Raw genomic sequence first — 18,941 nt, 5'->3', positions numbered from 1 at the left:
CTCCCTTATTTGCTGCTGTCATTTACTTGTGCTACAGCTCTAAGTAAATTCTTTGCCCATGTTTCCTAGTACCAGTATTGATAGCATGTTCCAAAAAGTTTTTCTTAGAAGCCATTAAAAATAATGACTTATGGTAGTTCATTAAACTGGATGATCACTATGCCTACCCCAAATTAGTGAGGTACTATGGAATTTCTCTAGCATTGCCTGCCTTGATATTAGCAATTTTGCTTATGAGTTGGATGTAAAAAATGTTTACCTGATAGCACCCTCAATCCTTAAAACTTCTTCCATATCACGTTGTATGAAAATACACCAAAATCAAATATCAAGCTTGTTAAAAAATTAAATCAGTTCATATGAGTGTATTATAGAAGAAAAACACAAGAATGTTTGGGAAGTATCTAAGTCATCAATAAATTGTCTTTTGACACAATTCTTGAATTCTACCAGATGGTTATTTTTAAGAGCAGCAGAAATCTATATTGTATTTAAATATATTGTAAGCTGCCTTGAATCTTATGATTGGGGGAAAGGCAGGATATAAATGAATAAAATAATTCATCATCATCATCATCATCTACCTTATAGGCAAATTAATAAACTTTAACTTAACCCATCTATCTGTGAAAGTACTGTGAAGTGCTGTACCATCTCGATGTCTTTAAATTGTTCATGGCCTTATCCAACTCTTTCCCCACATTTAGCACACAGATAAGTTCCCCAGATGGGGAAAGTATATCTCTGTCCATTTCAATTGATAAATCAATCTGGGAAGGATATGAGACTCCCAGATGGATTTATCTACTGAAGGATATGAGATTAATAATGTTTGTATGCATTGCCTGAACAAACAGGTCTCTCTTACTTGATTGTGAAAAACAGGCCAGTTATCAAGCAATACCAAGAGTGCTTGTCTTTCCAAATATATGCCTTTTTAAAAGATTTTGAGGTTGGCCTTTATTATTATTATTATTATTATTAACCTTTATTTACGAAGCGCTGTAAATCTTTTAGTTAGACGGTTCCCTGCCCTCAGGCTTACAATCTAAAAAGACACGACACAAAAGGAGAAGGGAGTGGTGGTGGGGAATGGGATCAGGTCCAGCAGTTCTTCTCCACCTCCGAGGCCTGGACCAAGGCAGATGGACTGGAGGGAGGGCTTGGCTTCTTAATGGAAATGTTTGCTAAGTGATCTTCTGTCACTCTTACTGAAATATTTAATCTGATAATACAGCGGTCCCTTACCTTATGCAGGGGATCCATTCCAGACACCTGCATAAGGTGAAAAATGAGTATGCTCAAGCCCCATTCAATATAATGGGGCTTGTTCTTGTGGCGCAGCACCGCATGTGCACTGATGCCTTGCGCGCCATTCCTTGTTTTGTTGTGTTGCTTCAGTGTAATTTGAAAGCCGCGTATAATGCACCCGCATATGGCACGGGCACACTGTATGCTGTTGCTGGTACATCCTGGAATGTTCAAGAGCCATAGAGATTGCATAGCTTTGCATCTTAGCTGGTAAATGTACATTGTTAGGTTTCAAACTGTAATTGATCCCCACTTCTACTCCACCCACCATGTACTTATAGGAACATACCACTTACATTTCATTGATTTCAATGGAATTGCTTTGAAGTGAATGGTTCTGCTGATGGCATGCATACTCTACAAAGCAACCTTTTGCATCTGAGTCTTAGATAAATGTGATGATAGCTGCAATGAACTGTTTTTTGTGCAAAGCAGTGGATATCTTCTTTTTAATTTCCCACATAACAGATTTCCATAAATTCTTGGAAAAAGAAGAATTGGTAGTGCTGGTTTGTACATCACTATATCGCCAGGAGAGAGGAACCATTACTCTGAAATACTTTCTAGAAGCAGTATCTTTTCTTCATTACCTTTTCTTCAAAGTAATCTGAGTTCCCAAGGCACTGTGGTATTCTGGAAGTACAGTTACCATTTAATTCTTTTTTATCATAGTCCATGCAGTATGTGGTATACCCAAAGTCTGATCTTCAGTCGAGAGAAGTTAGAATTTTCTCACAGCAAAACAAACACAGTGAGAGAAGGTTATGGGAAAATGCAGTACTGTTTGATAGACAGCTAAGTATGCCAAATGTATTTTGGATTTTTCAGAACCCTGATCTGAATGTATCAACTAGTGTTAGGTGAAACACACATGGTTCAGTTCAGAATTTGGGTTGTCAAATGGGACTGTTTCTCAAAAAAACTGTCTGTCTGTCTGTCTAATCTGTTGGTTAATTCTATCATAATGTTTGAACCTCAATATACCTCCAAGCCCCCTCACCCTTGAGTCTGAAATTCTGGTATTCTTCTTGCAAGCTTTGACAAGTGCTACATTTCCATTCAGCAAAACCGTACCATCTTGATTTAGCTTCTTTCCTCCAGTCTGGTAGACCTATCAGTGATGGCTACTAGCCCTGATGGCTGTATATTAGCTTCAGTATCAGTGTGCCTATATGTATCAGTGACTGAGGAGCACCAGTGGCAGGGTGCTGTTGAAGCCATGCCCTGCTTGTGGTTATCCAAGAGGAATCTAGTTGGCCAGTGGAGGAATCAGGAAGCTAGACTACACAGACTATTGGTCTGATCCAGCATCACTTTTCCTATCTTCATTTACTATAGGTTTTTCATAGCTTGCAATATTACCTTTATGTACATCATAAGGAAAGAGAGAATCAGAGTGAAAGCAGTGAAGAACTGGTTATCGTAATTCATTTTAGAGCTGCTTTCCATTTGCTTTTAAGAATGGCAGTTCTTTAATAAATTTAAAGACAGCAGTTATTAGCAGGGCCAACCCTGCCATTAGACAGAATGAAATAGCTATCTTAGTCCACAAAAGCAGCATCAACCCCCCCCCCCCATGTCTCCTACATCCCCTGACTTTTTCCCTCTGACGGAGAACAGAGCTGTCTTTGTCTCATATTATCTGATCTGCCTTCTAAGCTAGTCTGCTGAGCTGCCTGGGTTCAGTGAAAGACCCTGATCCATTGCCAGAGTCAAATGTGACTGCCAGTCAGATTGGCATCTGGATGTGGCAGGGGATGAGGAGGACAGCATTTTTGTCCTTTGCTTCAGACAACACTTGGACTGGCCCTGGCCCTGGCCCTAAAAGACCTTTATACAGGGAAATAAGACTAGCCTGACTGAAAATGACCCCTGACCACAGATATCAGACAGGTTACTTGAGAATCTTTTTAATTTGCCTTTCCCCCCTTATTTGTTAGTTAATACTGTGTTCATTCTATGAACTCAAAGTGATGTACATGTCTCTCTTCTATTCTGTTTTATCCTCACAACAATCCTGTGAGATATGTCAGACTGGTAGAGAGTTGAACTGGCCAAAGCTTACCCATCTCATAGCTCAGTAGAGACTTGAACCAGGATCTCTCCCAAGTCACAGAAACAAGCTTTAAATCACTACATCACATTGACTCTCCTTTTTTGCTCTTTCTGATTTTTCTCTCTTTGACTGCTAGTGCCAGGAATGGAGTCTCCTTATGCAGGCAATGTGTGCATTCTCCTACTGACCTGCCAGGCCTTGCCTGTTGTTATGTCTTCCCAAGATATTTGTCTTGTTAATGACAACTATTAATGGCAACTCCAGTGAACATATTCAGAGGAGGCAACCTTATTAACATGTGAATACTAACCACTTGGCCAGGACTGACATTTTAATCATCAGAGTAACTTTTTCTGCATCTCACTAAGTTGTATGTTTTACTTCATTAGCCAGAAAAGCCGAGACTGGTTGCCAGCTATTAATTATAACACCTATTTATAACAGTAGCCTGCCTACATGACTTGCTCTTTGTTCTGCAGCTGAGAGTGTATTGTTATTGTGCTGCAGCACATGAAAATTGATTCTTTTCCCCTAACCACTGTTAACACATTAATAGCCATAGTGAGCCAGTGGACTGCCTAGTTAAGAGAAGGGAAAGAGAGAAAGATTTCCTCCAGATAGGATAAGAGGTGGAGAATCTTTTTCTACCCATAAGCCAGAAAAAAATTCTGTAAGGGAACACATTCCAATACTGGATGAGGCCAAGGGTAAAAGTGCGGGGACAAAAACTATTAGCATAATTTAGCTTAAAGCTCATTGTTGTTGTTAACTGCCTTCTAGATGACCTCAACTCATGGCAGCCCTTGTTCGTGAGACATCTCCAAGTATCCTCTGTCACTTTGCACAGCTCCTGCAGGTTCAGGCCCATGACCTCCCTGATCAGGTCTAACTGCCCATGGTCTTACTCTCTTTATACTGCCATCTACCTTTCCTAGTATTATTGTTTTTTCTAATGTGTCATCTTCTCATGATGTATACAAAGTAGGACAGCTTCAGTTTAGTCATCCTGGCTTCTAGAGATAATTCAGTCATGATCTATTCTTGGACCCATTTGTTTGTCTTCTTGACCTTCCATAGTATCCTCAGCACTCTTCTCCAGCACCATGTCTCAGTGAGTTGATTTCCTTCTATCTGCATTCTTCACTGTCCAGCTTTCACATCTATACATGGTGATTGGGAATACCATGGCTTGGGCAATGCTAACAGTGTTCAGGGTCATATGTTTGCATTTTAGGATCTTGTGTAGTTCTTTCATAACTACACTTCTCATTCCTAGGCTTCTACTATTTCAATTTCCTCATCATCTAAGATGAATTCATGTAGATCTTCTGTGGTCATTATTTTTGTTGTCTTAATGTTCAGCATTAAGCCTACTTTAGCATTTTTCCTCTTTCTTTACCAATGGTTCCAAGCCTTTTTTGTTTTCTCCTAGTAGTCATCTGCATATCGTAGGTTGTTGATGTTCATTCCTCCGATCTTCACTCCTCCTTCTTCTGAGTCTAAGCCTGCTCCATGTGTGACATTTTCTGCATACAAGTTGAACAAATAGAGTGATAAAATGCAGACTTGTATGTCCCCTTTGCTATTTGGGAACCATTCTGTTTCTCCATATTCTGTTCTAACAGCAGCCTCATTTCCTGAGTACTGATTTTCCACCAGGACAGTCAGATGCAAAGTACAGATACAAAGAAGTTTATCACACAGGCCCGAAAACGGGCCCATTGTGTTACAAAACATGTGCGTTCAGGGGCATGCACGGAACGGGATAGGGCTAGGGATGGCATTTTACTGCACACTGGAACGCTGCCGCTGGGTGTTCCAATCACATCCTCCCTCCGTTCCAGAGGGCGCGATTTCTGAGAACGCTTTAGAACAGTTCTCAGAAATCGTGCCCTCTGGAACAGAGGGAGGGCACAATTGGAATGCCCAGCGGCAGTGGTGGCGTTCCAGTGTGCAATAAAATGCCATCCCTAGCCCCATCCCATTCTGTATGCACCCCTGCGCACTGTTTTGTAATGCAATGGGCCCGTTTTAGGGCCTGTGCGATAAACTTCAAAGTTTCATAAGGACAATCCCATTCCATTAAAAGCATCGTATAGCTTTTCTTGATCTAAACAGTCAAAGACTTTGCTGTAATCAATGAAGCACATGCTGATTTTCTTCTGAAATTCTTTGGCATGCTCCATTATCCATCTAATGTTTGCAGTGTGATCTCTAGTGTCTCTTCCTTTCCTAAACTGAGCTTGCACCTCTGGGGTTTCTTTCTACATATATGGAAGGACTCTTTGCTACAGAATTTTGAGCATGACTTTGCTTCTGTGGGATATTAGTGCAATGATTCTGTAATTACTGCAATCCTTTGTGTCTCCTTTTTTGTGGATGGGAATATATATTGATCGCTTTCAATCTGTGGGCCAGGAAAAAAGCTTTGTGGGAGGAATAGCAGTCTTTTAGAATGAGGGGAAAAGAACAAAAGCTGAGAAACTGCCAAGGAATGGTATCATGAGGAAGGTGTTTAGCCACTTGGAGAAGATCAGACAGCTAGCTTTGACTTCCAGAACACCTCATTCCCCAGGGAATGCGATTCCCATACATGAGATAGGGGAAAGACTGTGGAGAGCTCATTTTTCTTAACCTAGCCTCTGCTTTTTGCTAATTGTGGTTATTGGTAAGACAGTGATTTATAAAACCCGGAATGAGTTTATTCTTCATTTGCCCTTCTCTCTGTTAGATTATGTCTTTGGACTGAAGATCGTGGTCTATTTTAAACCAGAGTTCTCCACTGCTCTTAAACTAGGGGACTCTGGCTTAATTTCCTGGGCCAATATCAAGGTGTGTCATTCTGATAGGTGTCAACAATGTGTCACTTGTGGACACTTAGCTCCAAAATATGTACGGATGGGAAGGAATCGAGTGCAGCTCCCAGTTACTCAACCAGAGTTACTAGTTAAAGAATAGCTTTCATAAGTGGTTGTGCAAGCCTTACTATGAGAAAATACTACAAGAACAAATGTGCTACTGCTTGCACAACTGAAAAAACCAGCAGAACTCCACTAGCACACTAAAAGTGGTTTGTCAAGCAGTGCTAAGGAATTATTCCATCCATTGTTTAGGGACTTTGGAATGATCATCCAGGCCAGGTCAGTATTATACCTTCACTGACTCTCATGATATTATTAGATACTATGAGTATTTGGTCTTTATTTAGGGAGTTAAATGTAAATGTTATTTAAGCAGTTAAATGTTATTTAAGCAGATTTTGTTTGTATCCTGCCTTTTTATGTTCTGCCTTTCAGTTATATGCTGAGAATGGCTATTGGTAAAATAAAAAAGCAATTTAAAAGAATCAAAGATTATGTTGCATACCAATCACATTAAAATGCAGACAGAACAATAAGTAAGCATAATCAATAAGCTTCATCAAACCCATATACATTTAGGATGGTGCACACAGAGTCTAATTGCTAATGGCCTGTTACCGAGATTAGCAAAAGGATAAGCATTTGACATGTGCCTCTGACTTCTCATATGCGTAAAAGCCTGAAATAAAACATTTATATAAAAAGCCTGAAAGAGAGCGAAATGGAGCCAAACTTTTATGTGTATACGCCTGTGCATTCTCCAGCTTCAAACCACAGGGTTTGATTAATGGAATCTTTTAAAGTTTATTTCACAATGGAAGCATTTATTCTGTGCTGTCAAAAAAACAGATTGTTTTTGTTTGGAACCTAAATGCTCTCCCTGTCCATCTCACCTGTTCTCACATGGCCAAAAAGCACATAATTGCTGATTGGTAACACTAAACCAACATGGTGTAGTGGTTTGAGTGTTTGACAAGGATTCTGAGAGATCAGGGTTAAAATCCACATTCGGCCATGAAAACCAAAAGGGAAAAGGCATTCACTAGTGGGAGAAAGAGTCAACAGAGCATCAGTGAGTTTGCTCTCCTCTGCCCCCAGCATTTGTCCCATGCCAAACAGGGGGTGCAGTTTTACCTGCCTTTGCTTCTCTGCTCACCTGAATGTTTAGCTCAGCTGTGGAATATGCCACCCTAGAAACAGTGTTTCCTTCATCCTGAGATGATTTCGTTGTTTACAATATTTTTTTTATCTTATGTAGTATTAGCAGTTAATATTTGTATCAATAATTAATTTTTCCTCAACATTTCAGAGAAATGATTCCTTCCTAAACAAGAAAAATCATAAAGAACAAATGAAACCTCTCTAAATGAGTTCTCCATTGAAAAGAGAGACCCACTGCTTTGCTTTATAATGGGCACCACAAATGAAGAGATGGTCCCAGTGGAACAGAACTTGAACCCTCTGTGCTTTGAATGTGGGCAACAGCACTGGACAAGGGAGAACCACTTGTACAATTATCAGAACGATGTGGACGATGACTTGGTTTGCCATATTTGCCTTCAACCCTTGCTACAGCCATTAGACACCCCTTGTGGTCACACATTCTGCTACAAGTGCCTACGGAACTTTCTGCAGGAGAAGGATTTCTGCCCTTTAGATCGCAAAAGGCTCCACTTTAAGTTGTGCAAAAAATCCAGCATCCTTGTTCACAAACTGCTTGACAAGCTCTTTGTGTCATGTCCCTTTGCTTCAGTATGTGATGAGGTAATGCAACGCTGCGACCTGGAAGCTCACCTCAAAAACAGGTAAGCTGGGGAGGTGAGAGGCCTGATGCTGTTTCTTGGAATAACTTTCATCTCAGGAACTCTTCTCTCTTTGAGAAAAAAAGAAGCACCACCAAGCTTTTACTACCCTTCCTCTAAATAAAACAATAATTCTAAAAGAGAGAGGAAGGAGCCTATTTCCATTCCTTCCTTCCTTGTTTTTGTTTTTTTTAATGATGTTTATGGCTTAAGGATGGTTAAGGAATTTTATCTTTCTGAAGTTGAAGGCTTTCATGGCTGGCATCCATAGTTTTTTGTGGGTTTTTGGGGCTATGTGTCCATGCTCTAGAAGAGTTCATTCCTGACGTTTCGCCTGCTGGCATCTTCAGAGAAGCACTGGAGTGCAGCTTTGGCACAGCTTCTGGCCTCTTAAGATGTGTGTGTCATTTAAACTGCATACCTCCAAAGTGATCTGAAGCAGCTTTATTTTGGCCCTGTCTATTCAGGCCATTTGTCAGCTTTTCTGGGTTAAAATCAGTAAAGTTATCACATTAAAGTTAAACGCTGTAATCACTGCTAACTCAGTTGCCATTTGCTTTGCTTTGTCATTACATCATTTTAGATAGGTGCATTTTCTTAGTCCCGGCTTGTGCCTGGTCATCTCCTCCACACATCACACAGCCACCATTTACTGTCATTTCCTTGTCCTCCATCCAGCCTTTAGGGCAAGCACAAACAGTTATGCCTGCCATAATTTTTTAAGTGCTTTGGCATTGTTTTTCTTTGCTTGGTTCTTTACATCCTTTGTTACATACTCCTCTAAGTTTTACCCTCAACTTAACCATAGGGCATATAAAAATCCCTAATTTTGGCCCCAAAACATGCCTTCTTCATTTACATGAGGTTGACTTATAGTTGAGTATATATGGTATTTTGATATAAATGGATCCAATTAGCACCTCATATACTAATGTGCAGGGTGGAACGTAGTATTTCATTGGATTTTTGGGTTTTGCCAAATGTTGCAATGTAGTCCTCTGCTCAAAATGAAATGGCAGAATCATCTTGGTGATTACACACATATAAGTGATTACACACATACAAGTACTTTTTCAGGTGTTCAGCCAGTCCCACAGGAACTAAGGGAGTTCCTAGGGCCCTTTCACATAACACAATTATTACATTGTGATTCCACTTTAATTGCCATGGTTCCATTCAGTGGAATCATGGGATTAGCAGTTTAGAGTTTAGAATTCTCAGCCAGAGCATTCTAGTGCCTCACCAAACTACAAACCCCAGGATTCCATAGGATATGACCATTGCTGAAAAATATTGATTGGTCAATGTTACCATAGTGTGGCTGGGATAAAGTTCCATCTCCCAGGTCCAAGCCCTACACCTTCTATTATCACGAACTTTACAGAACTGAACAGACCCACTTGGCCTTGACATTGTAGATTTTCAAACTCAGACTTGATAGTTTCCATTGACAAAATAATTGCCTTCAATTAAGCATAAAAGCTGAATAGAATGTCAATGTATCCCTGAGGCAATTCTGGAGTGTGTGGCAAATCTGCAAGCCAGTTTAACAAGGAGATTAGAAGAATGAGGCACAAATGTAATTATTTCCTGGTCACTAATTGCACCTCCAATATTACCCTTTTGCCTCATTAGCATCCCCTTGGTTTATCAGATTTTCAGGTTCAGCAGATTCCCTTGAGAGCCTCAAACCTCAAGAAATACTTCCAGTTCATCTGTAATAAAACGCCACTAGTTTGGGATGGACTTTTAATTCCCTAGTGCGTGATACTTTAGAAACCTTTCTGCACTGGGCTTTGCCAAAAGTCATTTATGGAACTAGGTATTACCATTATTTATCTAAAGGTGATTGCTTTTATTTGCCGCTGTTTCAGAAAAACAATTAAAAAATCAAACAGTAAGAGTAGTGGGCCAGTATACAATAAAAATGTTCTCCAAATGTTGAGATTTCACAGAATAATTTATATGTTGTACAGGGGAGCGTGTACAGCTGGCCAGGTGCATTCAATCATTTCAGACTCCATATACTGTGAACTATAGCCCTGCTGGTGGTTTACTTATCTTCCTGGTTGATGGAAAGGATTTGGACCTGTCTAGTCCGTTCTGTTTGAAGACTTTAGCATTCAGTGGGTTGGATGCAGGCTACATTAACTGAACATAAACCCCACTGGCTTCATTAACACCAGAGTCCAAGGCAATTGAATATAATACATTATTTTTCATCCTAGGTTGAGTCCCTCCCCTTCCATATTTTACTTAGTACCAAAATTTCTTAAGATTCTCATTAACGATGCTTCTAAGACATGGGTACAGAACATGTGTCCATACAGATGTTTTGGACTACACTTTCCATCATTCCTTACCATTGGCTAGGCTAAGGAGAGACCGATGGGAGTCTAGCCACATATGAAGGACTCTGTGTTCCCTGCCCCCATGGACAACATGAACATCTCATAATCCACAATTTTTCTGTTTTTGGTGGGGTTTTTTATTGTGTTATTATAGGGTAGAAGCAGACAGGGCAAATGCTGCTAGAGATTCTGGTATTTGTAACTAGAATTCTGGGTTTTTAAAAAGAATGCAAGTGACATTGTTGTTACCCCAGATTATTTATTGGCAATTCCCAGCAACATCAGAAACTTTTTATGCACACCTTCTAGTTTTTTGTTTTGTTTTTTTTAAAAACCCAGAGACGTATCGGATTCATGCTGCATTTTTGGCCACTCCTCCAAAGATGAATATCATGACATAGGTGGAGGTGTTTGTAGGGTGGCCGGTTTCAAAGTAAATAGTGAGAAAAGTAATGGCCATTCTTTAATCTTCTTCCCCCTTTTTCCTTCTTTTTTTTAAATTATGTGTTATAGCACAATAATGCATCACTGCAACAATGAAACAGTGAAATACTAATGTGAAATCGAAGGCTTTGATGACCAGCATCCATAGTTTTATGTGGGTTTTTCAGGCTGTATGGCCATGTTCTAGAAGAGTTTCTTCCTGATGTTTCGCCAACATCTGTGGCTGGCATCTTCAGAGAATGCTTGCCTGGAAAGGAGTTGGGTATATATATTGTGTGACTGGTCATAAAATACTGTTTGAAGACACTGAATTCTGGACCATGCCAACCACTACCATGTCAGGGTGCACAGGGAAGCCATTGAAATCCACAAACACCTAGACAATTTCAACAGGAAAGAGGAAACCCTTAAAGTAAACAATGTTTGGCTATCAGTCCTGAAAAATAGCAAGATAAAGACTCAACAAATGCAAATGAGAAACGTCCCAGCAGACAATGAGCACTATCAAGCAGACACTAATCCTCTTTTGCAGACCCTCCCACCCTGAGGCCTGCCAATAGCAACAGAACAATACACATGCAAATCACTCCTGCCTTTCCAGGTCACACAATATATATACTCAACTCCTTTCCATCCAAGTATTCTCTGAAGATGCCAGCCACAGATGCTAGTGAAACATCAGGAAGAAACTCTTCTAGAACACGGCCACATAGCCTGAAAAACCCACAAAAAACTAGTGAAATACTTCTTTTACACTGAAAAGCCATTTCACTATTCCACTGATGTACTGTGTATCCAAGAATCAAAAACTGAGGAACATACCCCAGTCTCAGCAAACCACACTCCCAGTTAAAAATCTTCTAGTGAGGGTCAGATAAATCACTATTTTCAGTAGTATGCAAAGAGATCTTGTAGCACCTTTTGAGATTATGTCCAGCAGTTACCATCCCACAAAAGGGCCCACAGACAAGGAAGAACTCGGGGTGATAGCATCTAGCAATACCCAGGAAAAATGAAGATCTTATTAAGAGCATACACTTCTTTAGATCACTCTGGAAGAGCCCATTGTTTTGTTAAACAAAAGATATTTGTAGACTCAGGGATGTCTCTCGACATTTAGTACCTGGCTCTGTGACTTCAGAGCAGGTTAGGCAGTGGTAGCCAAAATAGCACATGGTGTTTGGGTTCACCCTGGAAACAAGATCTTCCAAGGGAGATGCTCAATCCTCAACAGACTGTCTCACCATGCCAAGATGTCTTGACCAAAAGCTTGGCAACAGTGATTTTTTTTAATGTCCCTATCCATCACTCAAGATAAGACTGTTAGTATGCTCAGCCCTCTGTATGGACAGATTCTGCCTCCATGGATTTCACCATCCACAGCTTGAAAATATTTCACCAACGTCCCAAAAGTCCCCAAAGCAAATGATTTTGCCATTTTCTTTAAGAGACACCATTTTACTACACCATTATATATAACAGAACTTGGGCATCCATGGATTTTGGTATCCATGGAAGGGCTTGGAACTAAATCCCGGCAGATACCAATGAGCACAGTATTTGGTAAAGAGCTCAGGTTGGAGGGTGTTTCATTGTCTGGTTTTCAGTGAAATTGTCAGTATAATAACAAGACACTATCAGCCTTCCCCACGCTAATGTCTGGCAGATGTTTTGGACTCCCTTCAAGCAAGGCCAGCCTAGTGAGTTGAGAGGGATGACAAATGTTGCAGTCTGAAATATCTGGTGGGCACTCTGTTGGGAAAAACTACACTCAGTAATGCCATTAATACATAAGGAAATTTGAATTTTGTTCAGGCACCTTATGAAGTTCCCCGTTTTTGTAAAGACATACAGTAGTACTATTTCATCCCCAGGTGTCCTGGGGCTTCCCATCGAAGAGCGGCCTTGGAGAGAAGAAAAACCAGCAAACTGCAGACAGACACTGAGAGTGAAAATGAGAGCAGTGTGATCGATCGCCCAGGTTCCCAGTCTCCGGATGCAGAGAATGCCGGGACAGGAACAGCACCAGTGGAGCAGAACATTTCATCAGCAACTGTTCCAGTGTGGACAGATGAATCTGGCCTTGATAACCCTGCCTTTGAGGAGAGCACAGGAGCTGACAGTATGTTTGGTTTCTCTCTTGACAACTTGTGTGATCTGCCTTCATTAAATCTTTCTAAAAAAGAAGCTAGGCAGTCTTAAAGACAGATTTCATTCTTGCATGCAGACAAGCCATTGCTTTTTCCATCTACTTGTTTCATTTTTAAACTTTTTTCTCACTAGCTCATAATAAATTCATTTATCTCATTGCCTCATAACAACCTTGTGAAGTAGTTAAGGCTTGAAAAATGGCTATTTTAAAAAAAACACCCAGATCTATTTAAATAACATTAATTCTTCCCCAAACAACAAAAATCTAGCTACGCTACATTACTGTGATAACTTAATGATGAATAGCTTCACTCCTTCTGTAGTCTAACTGTAACTGTTTTGATATTTCTGTAGTTATGCTGTGACTTCACTGAATAATGGAAGAGGAATATCACTTCCTTCACATGCTGTATTTTGTGTTGATACCTTGTACTCTGTTGTGGGTATCGAGGTCACAACAAGGTGGATAGGAGGAGGATGTTTTATACCACAGGCAATAGTGACTTTTCAGAAACAGGAAAGTAAAGGATTGGTTTTATTTAAATATTATAACTAAATCAGTAACTATCTTTGCAGGCTTTGCAACTATAAATGTAAATAATTACTTTTAAAAGGTAATTTTCTAAGCTCTGATGCCAACCATAGATTGGTAGGTACTTTTATTTAAAATATAAAATTAAAAGGCTCTTTAAAAAGATCTGCCTGATTAATTTACACACTGTATTAAGCAGTTCAAATAACCATTTTTATTAATAGTCTGTTTAATCAGCTTACTAAGTCCAACATTGGTCACTGAGCTCAGTAATGATCAGGAAGGAAAGTTGGTCCACAAGAAAAGCTTGGAAAAGATCCCTTTTTTGGACTTCAGTTCCCACAGTCCCCCAGATAGTGTGGCCAAAGCGTGGAACAGAGCTAGGGAGCAAGTAGCCCTCCAGGTATTGTTGGAGTGCAATACCCAACAGCCTCTAGCTAGCCTCTAGTGAGGAATGGTGGGAACTGTAGTCCAAAATATCTGGAGGGACATATATTCTGCACCCCAGTGGCCAGTCCTCATGCTGGCTGGGGGATTTTGGGTGTTTTAGTCAAAAAGAGACGTTTTCACAAGCTCTGGTCAAGACATATAACTTCTGCAGGAGCACCCTATGGGGTTTATGAACCCACGTCTTCTAAAAATAAAACAGTTGTTATGTCAATGACATAATGCTAACATTTCAGATGTTAGCCTGGTAGGGAGCCATATGAAATCTGCAGGGCTTCAGCTTTTTAACTGCTGCTTGAGGATCATGCAACAAGGAGCATTTTCACATGGTGTATATGTGTGTTTATGTTCCACATGACTCATGAAGCCTATTCCTGAAGCACAGGCTTGTTCTCCTGCCTATATCATGGTTACCAAGAGGTACCAAGTTGGAGAAATGCCTTCTGGCATTCAGCCATCTCATTCTCCTAGGCTTGCTTACATAATCCAAGAATACTGCAGCATTTGTTTTGCTTTTATTTCCTCGATGTAGCACAGGGTTGAACAAAGTGTAATCTGTGGTTGCATGTGGCTGGTGGGGCTGTTTTTGTAGCCCTTCCCCCCAGTCCTGCCCCCCCAAAACTTTAAAAACTGGGGCAGAAGAATGGGCAGCTTGAAGCCCTCTTGATCTCAATGGGCTGCAACTCCCATCATTCCTCACCATCGGCTGATCATGCTGGAACTGATGGGAGTCATAGTCCAATGCTGTCTGGAGGCCCATAGACAAGGCTGTCCCAAAGGCGCTTACAGCAGAGCAGTAGCTAGTCAGTTGCTTATGGTCTTACTGAGGCTTAGACAAGGAGCAAGCATGTGGTGTAGTGGTTTGAGCGTTGGACTAGGACTTTGGAGACCAGGATTCAAATACCGATTTGGCCATGTAAACCCACTGAGAGGCCTTGGGCAAGTCACACTCTCTCAGCCTCAGAGGTTGGCAACAGCGAACTCCCTCTGAAGAAACTTGCCAGGAAAATCACTGGATAGGGTCACCTTAGTGTCATCATAAGTCAGAAACAATTTGAAGGCACACAACAATAACAACAACAAAGGCTTAGGCCAGTGATGGAGAACCTTTTAGAGACTAGGGCGGGATACAGACGGGCAAAAAGGGGTGTGTTCATGACGTCATGAAGGTATAGCCTTCAGACGGCCCTTACCTGAATGCCGCCATGAACACGCCGCCCGCACGCCCCAAGCGGGAAGAAGCGGCATTAAAAAGGTGCCACTTTTCCCCGCTTCTTTTCTATATAGTGCGCAGCTGCGCATCTCCGTCTATAAGCTGCTGCACCGGTACACCAGAATTGCTACGCCGCTAATTTAAGTTGCCCATTTAAAAGCTCCGTGTCTGCTGCATCGCATAATGAGTCGGGGTCCTGGAACATGCGCAGTTTGCAGTCAGGCTTTAATTGCAGCGTCAGATGCCATGCAGGTGTGAAAGCTGCAGCACAGCTGCAGCGCATTTTAAGACTCGTAACCCTAACCCTAACCCTAGAGCAACATGTACGCATGCGCTGCTAGAATTGTGGAAAGTTTGGAATTTAAAGTGAACCCCTACACACATTCCTGCGCCATTTTCACCTAACAATAAAAAAACGCTAAAACTTTAAATGTTTACATATGTACAAGGGAGGTGATGGGGGATGGCAGGGGGACAGCGGTGGCAGCGGCGACAGCTGTGGCTGTGCATTGCAGATTCAGCAAGAGCGCGGGGACCAAAGGAGAGGAGGCATCCATGATGCTGGTGACACTAGCAACATGCAAGAGGACAAGGATGCCAACACCAGCTGATCACCAGCTGGCAGGAGACCACCATTGTTCTTGGGCAGGGCGGGGGGGGGGAGTTTAAAGAGGCTTGGGTGCTTTAAATGTGCACATAGGCTTTCTGCCGCCTGTGCTGAGCGCCGCAGCTGCACATCCGCCAGTCGGCAAAAGAAAAAAAAAAGCCCCGTTTTTGGCCGCCCGTGAGGAAGCTGCCTCTCTCTTTGCAGCATCCTGCGAAGTGGCGGTATGGAAACTGCGGGTCAGAAATGGCCCCAAGTGAGGCGTCTTCACTGCCCCCCATGTGGAAGCCCCATACACCTTAGCCACGCCCCCAGGGCGGGCGGTCTGGAGGCTCCATATTCAGCAGAATACACCTCCAAGACGTCTTCCCCTGCCCGTCTGTATCCCGCCTGAGTGCCCAAACTGCAACCCAAAACCCACTCATTTATTGCAAAGTGTCGCGTCCCTTTGGATTTCTAGTGACAAACTCTAGTGAACTCTGTGTTGGGATGATGGTGCATGTGCCCACAGAGAGGGCTCTGAGTGCCACCTCTGGCACGCGTGCCAGTGGTTTGCCACCACTGACTTAGGTAATACAGCACTATGCTGTTATAGTGCTACAGCTGTTTCCTGTGGAATCCTGGGATTTGCAGTTTAATGATGGGCATTTAAAATTCTCAGCCAGAGAACTATTGGACCTTGAACTACAAATCCCAGAATGCCACAGGAGGCAGGCATAGCAATAAAAGTGGAATAATAGTTCTGTAACACTGTAGTGCAGTATTTATGTGATTTATAGACAAGGGATTCAGAAGCAACAGTGCGTTGCAGTGGTTTGAGTGTTGGACTAGGTCTCTGGGATTCCTGGGTTCAAATCCCTGCTTATTGACCTTGGACAGATCAGTTTCTTGACCTGAAAGGAAGGCCATAGCAAACCATCTCAGAACAAATCTCACTAAGGAACCCCATAAAAGAGTCACCTTAGTCAGAAATGACTTGAAGGCACACAACAACAGCTGAGGGATTCTGGATGTTGAAGTCCAAAAAATTAACTTTTCCAATTTGCTGGTAGTCCATCGGAGCTTGAGAACTGCAAAAGGAGTGGACTTATTATTTGTGAGCCTAGCATTCTGCATTTCCCTTGGCAGGTTACAAGATATGCAGGCTCAGTTTAATTTATTTGCATCACAGTATGTCAGGTGTCCTTTTGTTGCTTGTCTGACACTTCCCTCTGTTTGTAATGGGGAAATCTATTTAGGTGTACATATTCTGTGTTTTTTGTTCCAAACTGGGCAGCAATCCATCACCCGCCAAGTTTGCCAGAAGGCGAGATCACAACCATTGAAATCCACCGGTCCAATCCTTATATCGAGCTGGGAATTAGCATTGTGGGTGGCAATGAAACACCTTTGATCAACATTGTTATTCAGGAGGTTTATCGAGATGGGATTATTGCCAGAGATGGACGGCTCCTTGCAGGAGATCAAATACTTCAAGTACGTATGTAATTATATATTCATCTTGGCTTGCATGTGCAGTGCCTGGAGGGGTAGGAAATGTGGCCAGGAGGGAGTCGTCATTTCCTGGCAGCCACTTCGAAGCCACTGTTTCTGGGCAAATGTTAGCATAGCAGCTTCAGGTTGGGGGGAAAAATATTATTATTCAGACCAAGGAGGATTTGCTGCTGTTTCACTGTTGATGCCACTGATTTACATGGCTCTTGGGATTTTGCTTCCCATCACTGTTTTGGTTCCATTGCATTGTTTCTAAACAGGGGAAGTCAGACCGAATGTCTGTCTTCCTCTTCTGAATCATGTTAAAGGCTTGCTGGAAGGTTCCTTGTAGCTCACAATGTCCTGTGGGATTATTTTGCAATAAGACATTAGCATAATTCACAGTGCACAATGGTGTGTATTGCTTTTTATCATTTCTATAGCTTTCTGTTGGCTCCACCATACACAAACACACTCAGTGTACATTTCTTATCTCCTTTTATCTCAAGGGTGGGCACAGACCCCATGTGTCTCTCAGTGCTGTTTTTGTGAACCTTGAAGCCATCAGATTGTTCTTCTGGCCAAAACAAAAGGATGGATTGCCTCTTTGGGAAGTCTCCGAGGAGCCTCAATTCATTTTTTAAACAGGTTGCAGGGCTTCCCTGCATCATTTAGCACATAAAGCCTCTTTTCACAATAAATGGACCACTAGCCACTTCTATGTTTCTTGCCTTTGACTTTTTGGCAGTTTCTGTAGCTCCCAGAGGGTCCATCAGACCCCCATAGTAGCCCAGGATTGCTGTATCTCAACAACCCCCCCCCCAAAACGGTTATGTTGACATTTGTTATTCGTTTCTTGTGAGGATTTGAAATCTTTAAGTAAGAATGGACTGTACCTTTCAGGATGAGTAGAGCTTAGAAAAGTTCCATTTTTGGATTATAACTTGGAACAAACACACTCTGCTGGTAGCCTGCTGTGAAGTTGCAAAGCAGGTCTATGTGGATCCAGGTCCTGCAAGTGCCTCCATCTCTGCTGCCTCCCCCTTTTTTTCTTTTTTGCGGGCAAGCTTCCCTTGAGTAGAGGTAGAGAGCAGCAGGGACAAAAGATGTCTTGTGTGCTGAGGCTTCATGAAAATGTTTGCCGAAAACGGTCAATACTTTTGGCTTCATTTTCATAAGGAAACACAGTACAGAGCTTGAACAAGTTTTCTTTCTTTCTTTCTTTCTTTCTTTCTTTCTTTTTCTTCTTCCTATTTTTTGGACTACAGCTCCCAGAATACCTAACAGCTTGGGTAAGTGGAGCTGTAGTTTTAAAAGTTAAACTTTTCCAAACTGATGATGAAGAGCAATGTATGAATGTATGAATTTTATATGCTAATAGTAGACCAATTCCCCAGATTTAGATTGTCATTTTTATCTTCCCCCCCCCCCCAAAATGGCATCCCTCATATTGAATAGAGGAAAGAACAGGTTAAGAATAGGCAGCCACAGTGGTTGCAGAAGTAAAAATATATCTAGGAGAAACCGCTAATTGGGTCCAAGCCCCCGCCAAGAGCTCAGTGAGGGCTCAGCATGCTCAGCGGCAATGGTGGGCAGGAGTTGGGTGGGAATAGGGGGAAAGAGGGCAAATGGAATGGTTGGCCATAGTTCTCCATACAGCAACATTTTTTTGCTGGTTCCACATGACTTTCTCTTT

General features: G+C 41.8%; 1 protein-coding gene across 7 annotated transcripts in view; it reads left to right on the top strand.

Annotated features, from left to right (window-relative positions):
- Window positions 1-18,941, top strand: part of LNX2 (ligand of numb-protein X 2) — a 126,555-nt gene that overhangs the window by 81,303 nt on the left and 26,311 nt on the right. For all 7 annotated transcript variants that reach the window (XM_042460401.1, XM_042460402.1, XM_042460407.1 and 4 more), the window contains 3 exons: window positions 7,538-8,033; window positions 12,700-12,947; window positions 17,049-17,248. In XM_042460401.1, coding sequence (XP_042316335.1) covers window positions 7,639-8,033; window positions 12,700-12,947; window positions 17,049-17,248 — 843 coding nt within the window. In that variant the 5' untranslated portion in view covers window positions 7,538-7,638. The remainder of the gene's footprint in view (window positions 1-7,537; window positions 8,034-12,699; window positions 12,948-17,048; window positions 17,249-18,941) is intronic.

Source organism: Sceloporus undulatus, chromosome 3 (genome assembly GCF_019175285.1).
Source record: "Sceloporus undulatus isolate JIND9_A2432 ecotype Alabama chromosome 3, SceUnd_v1.1, whole genome shotgun sequence".
Lineage (NCBI taxonomy): Eukaryota > Metazoa > Chordata > Lepidosauria > Squamata > Phrynosomatidae > Sceloporus > Sceloporus undulatus.
This window is presented reverse-complemented; position numbering and strand designations above follow the sequence as displayed.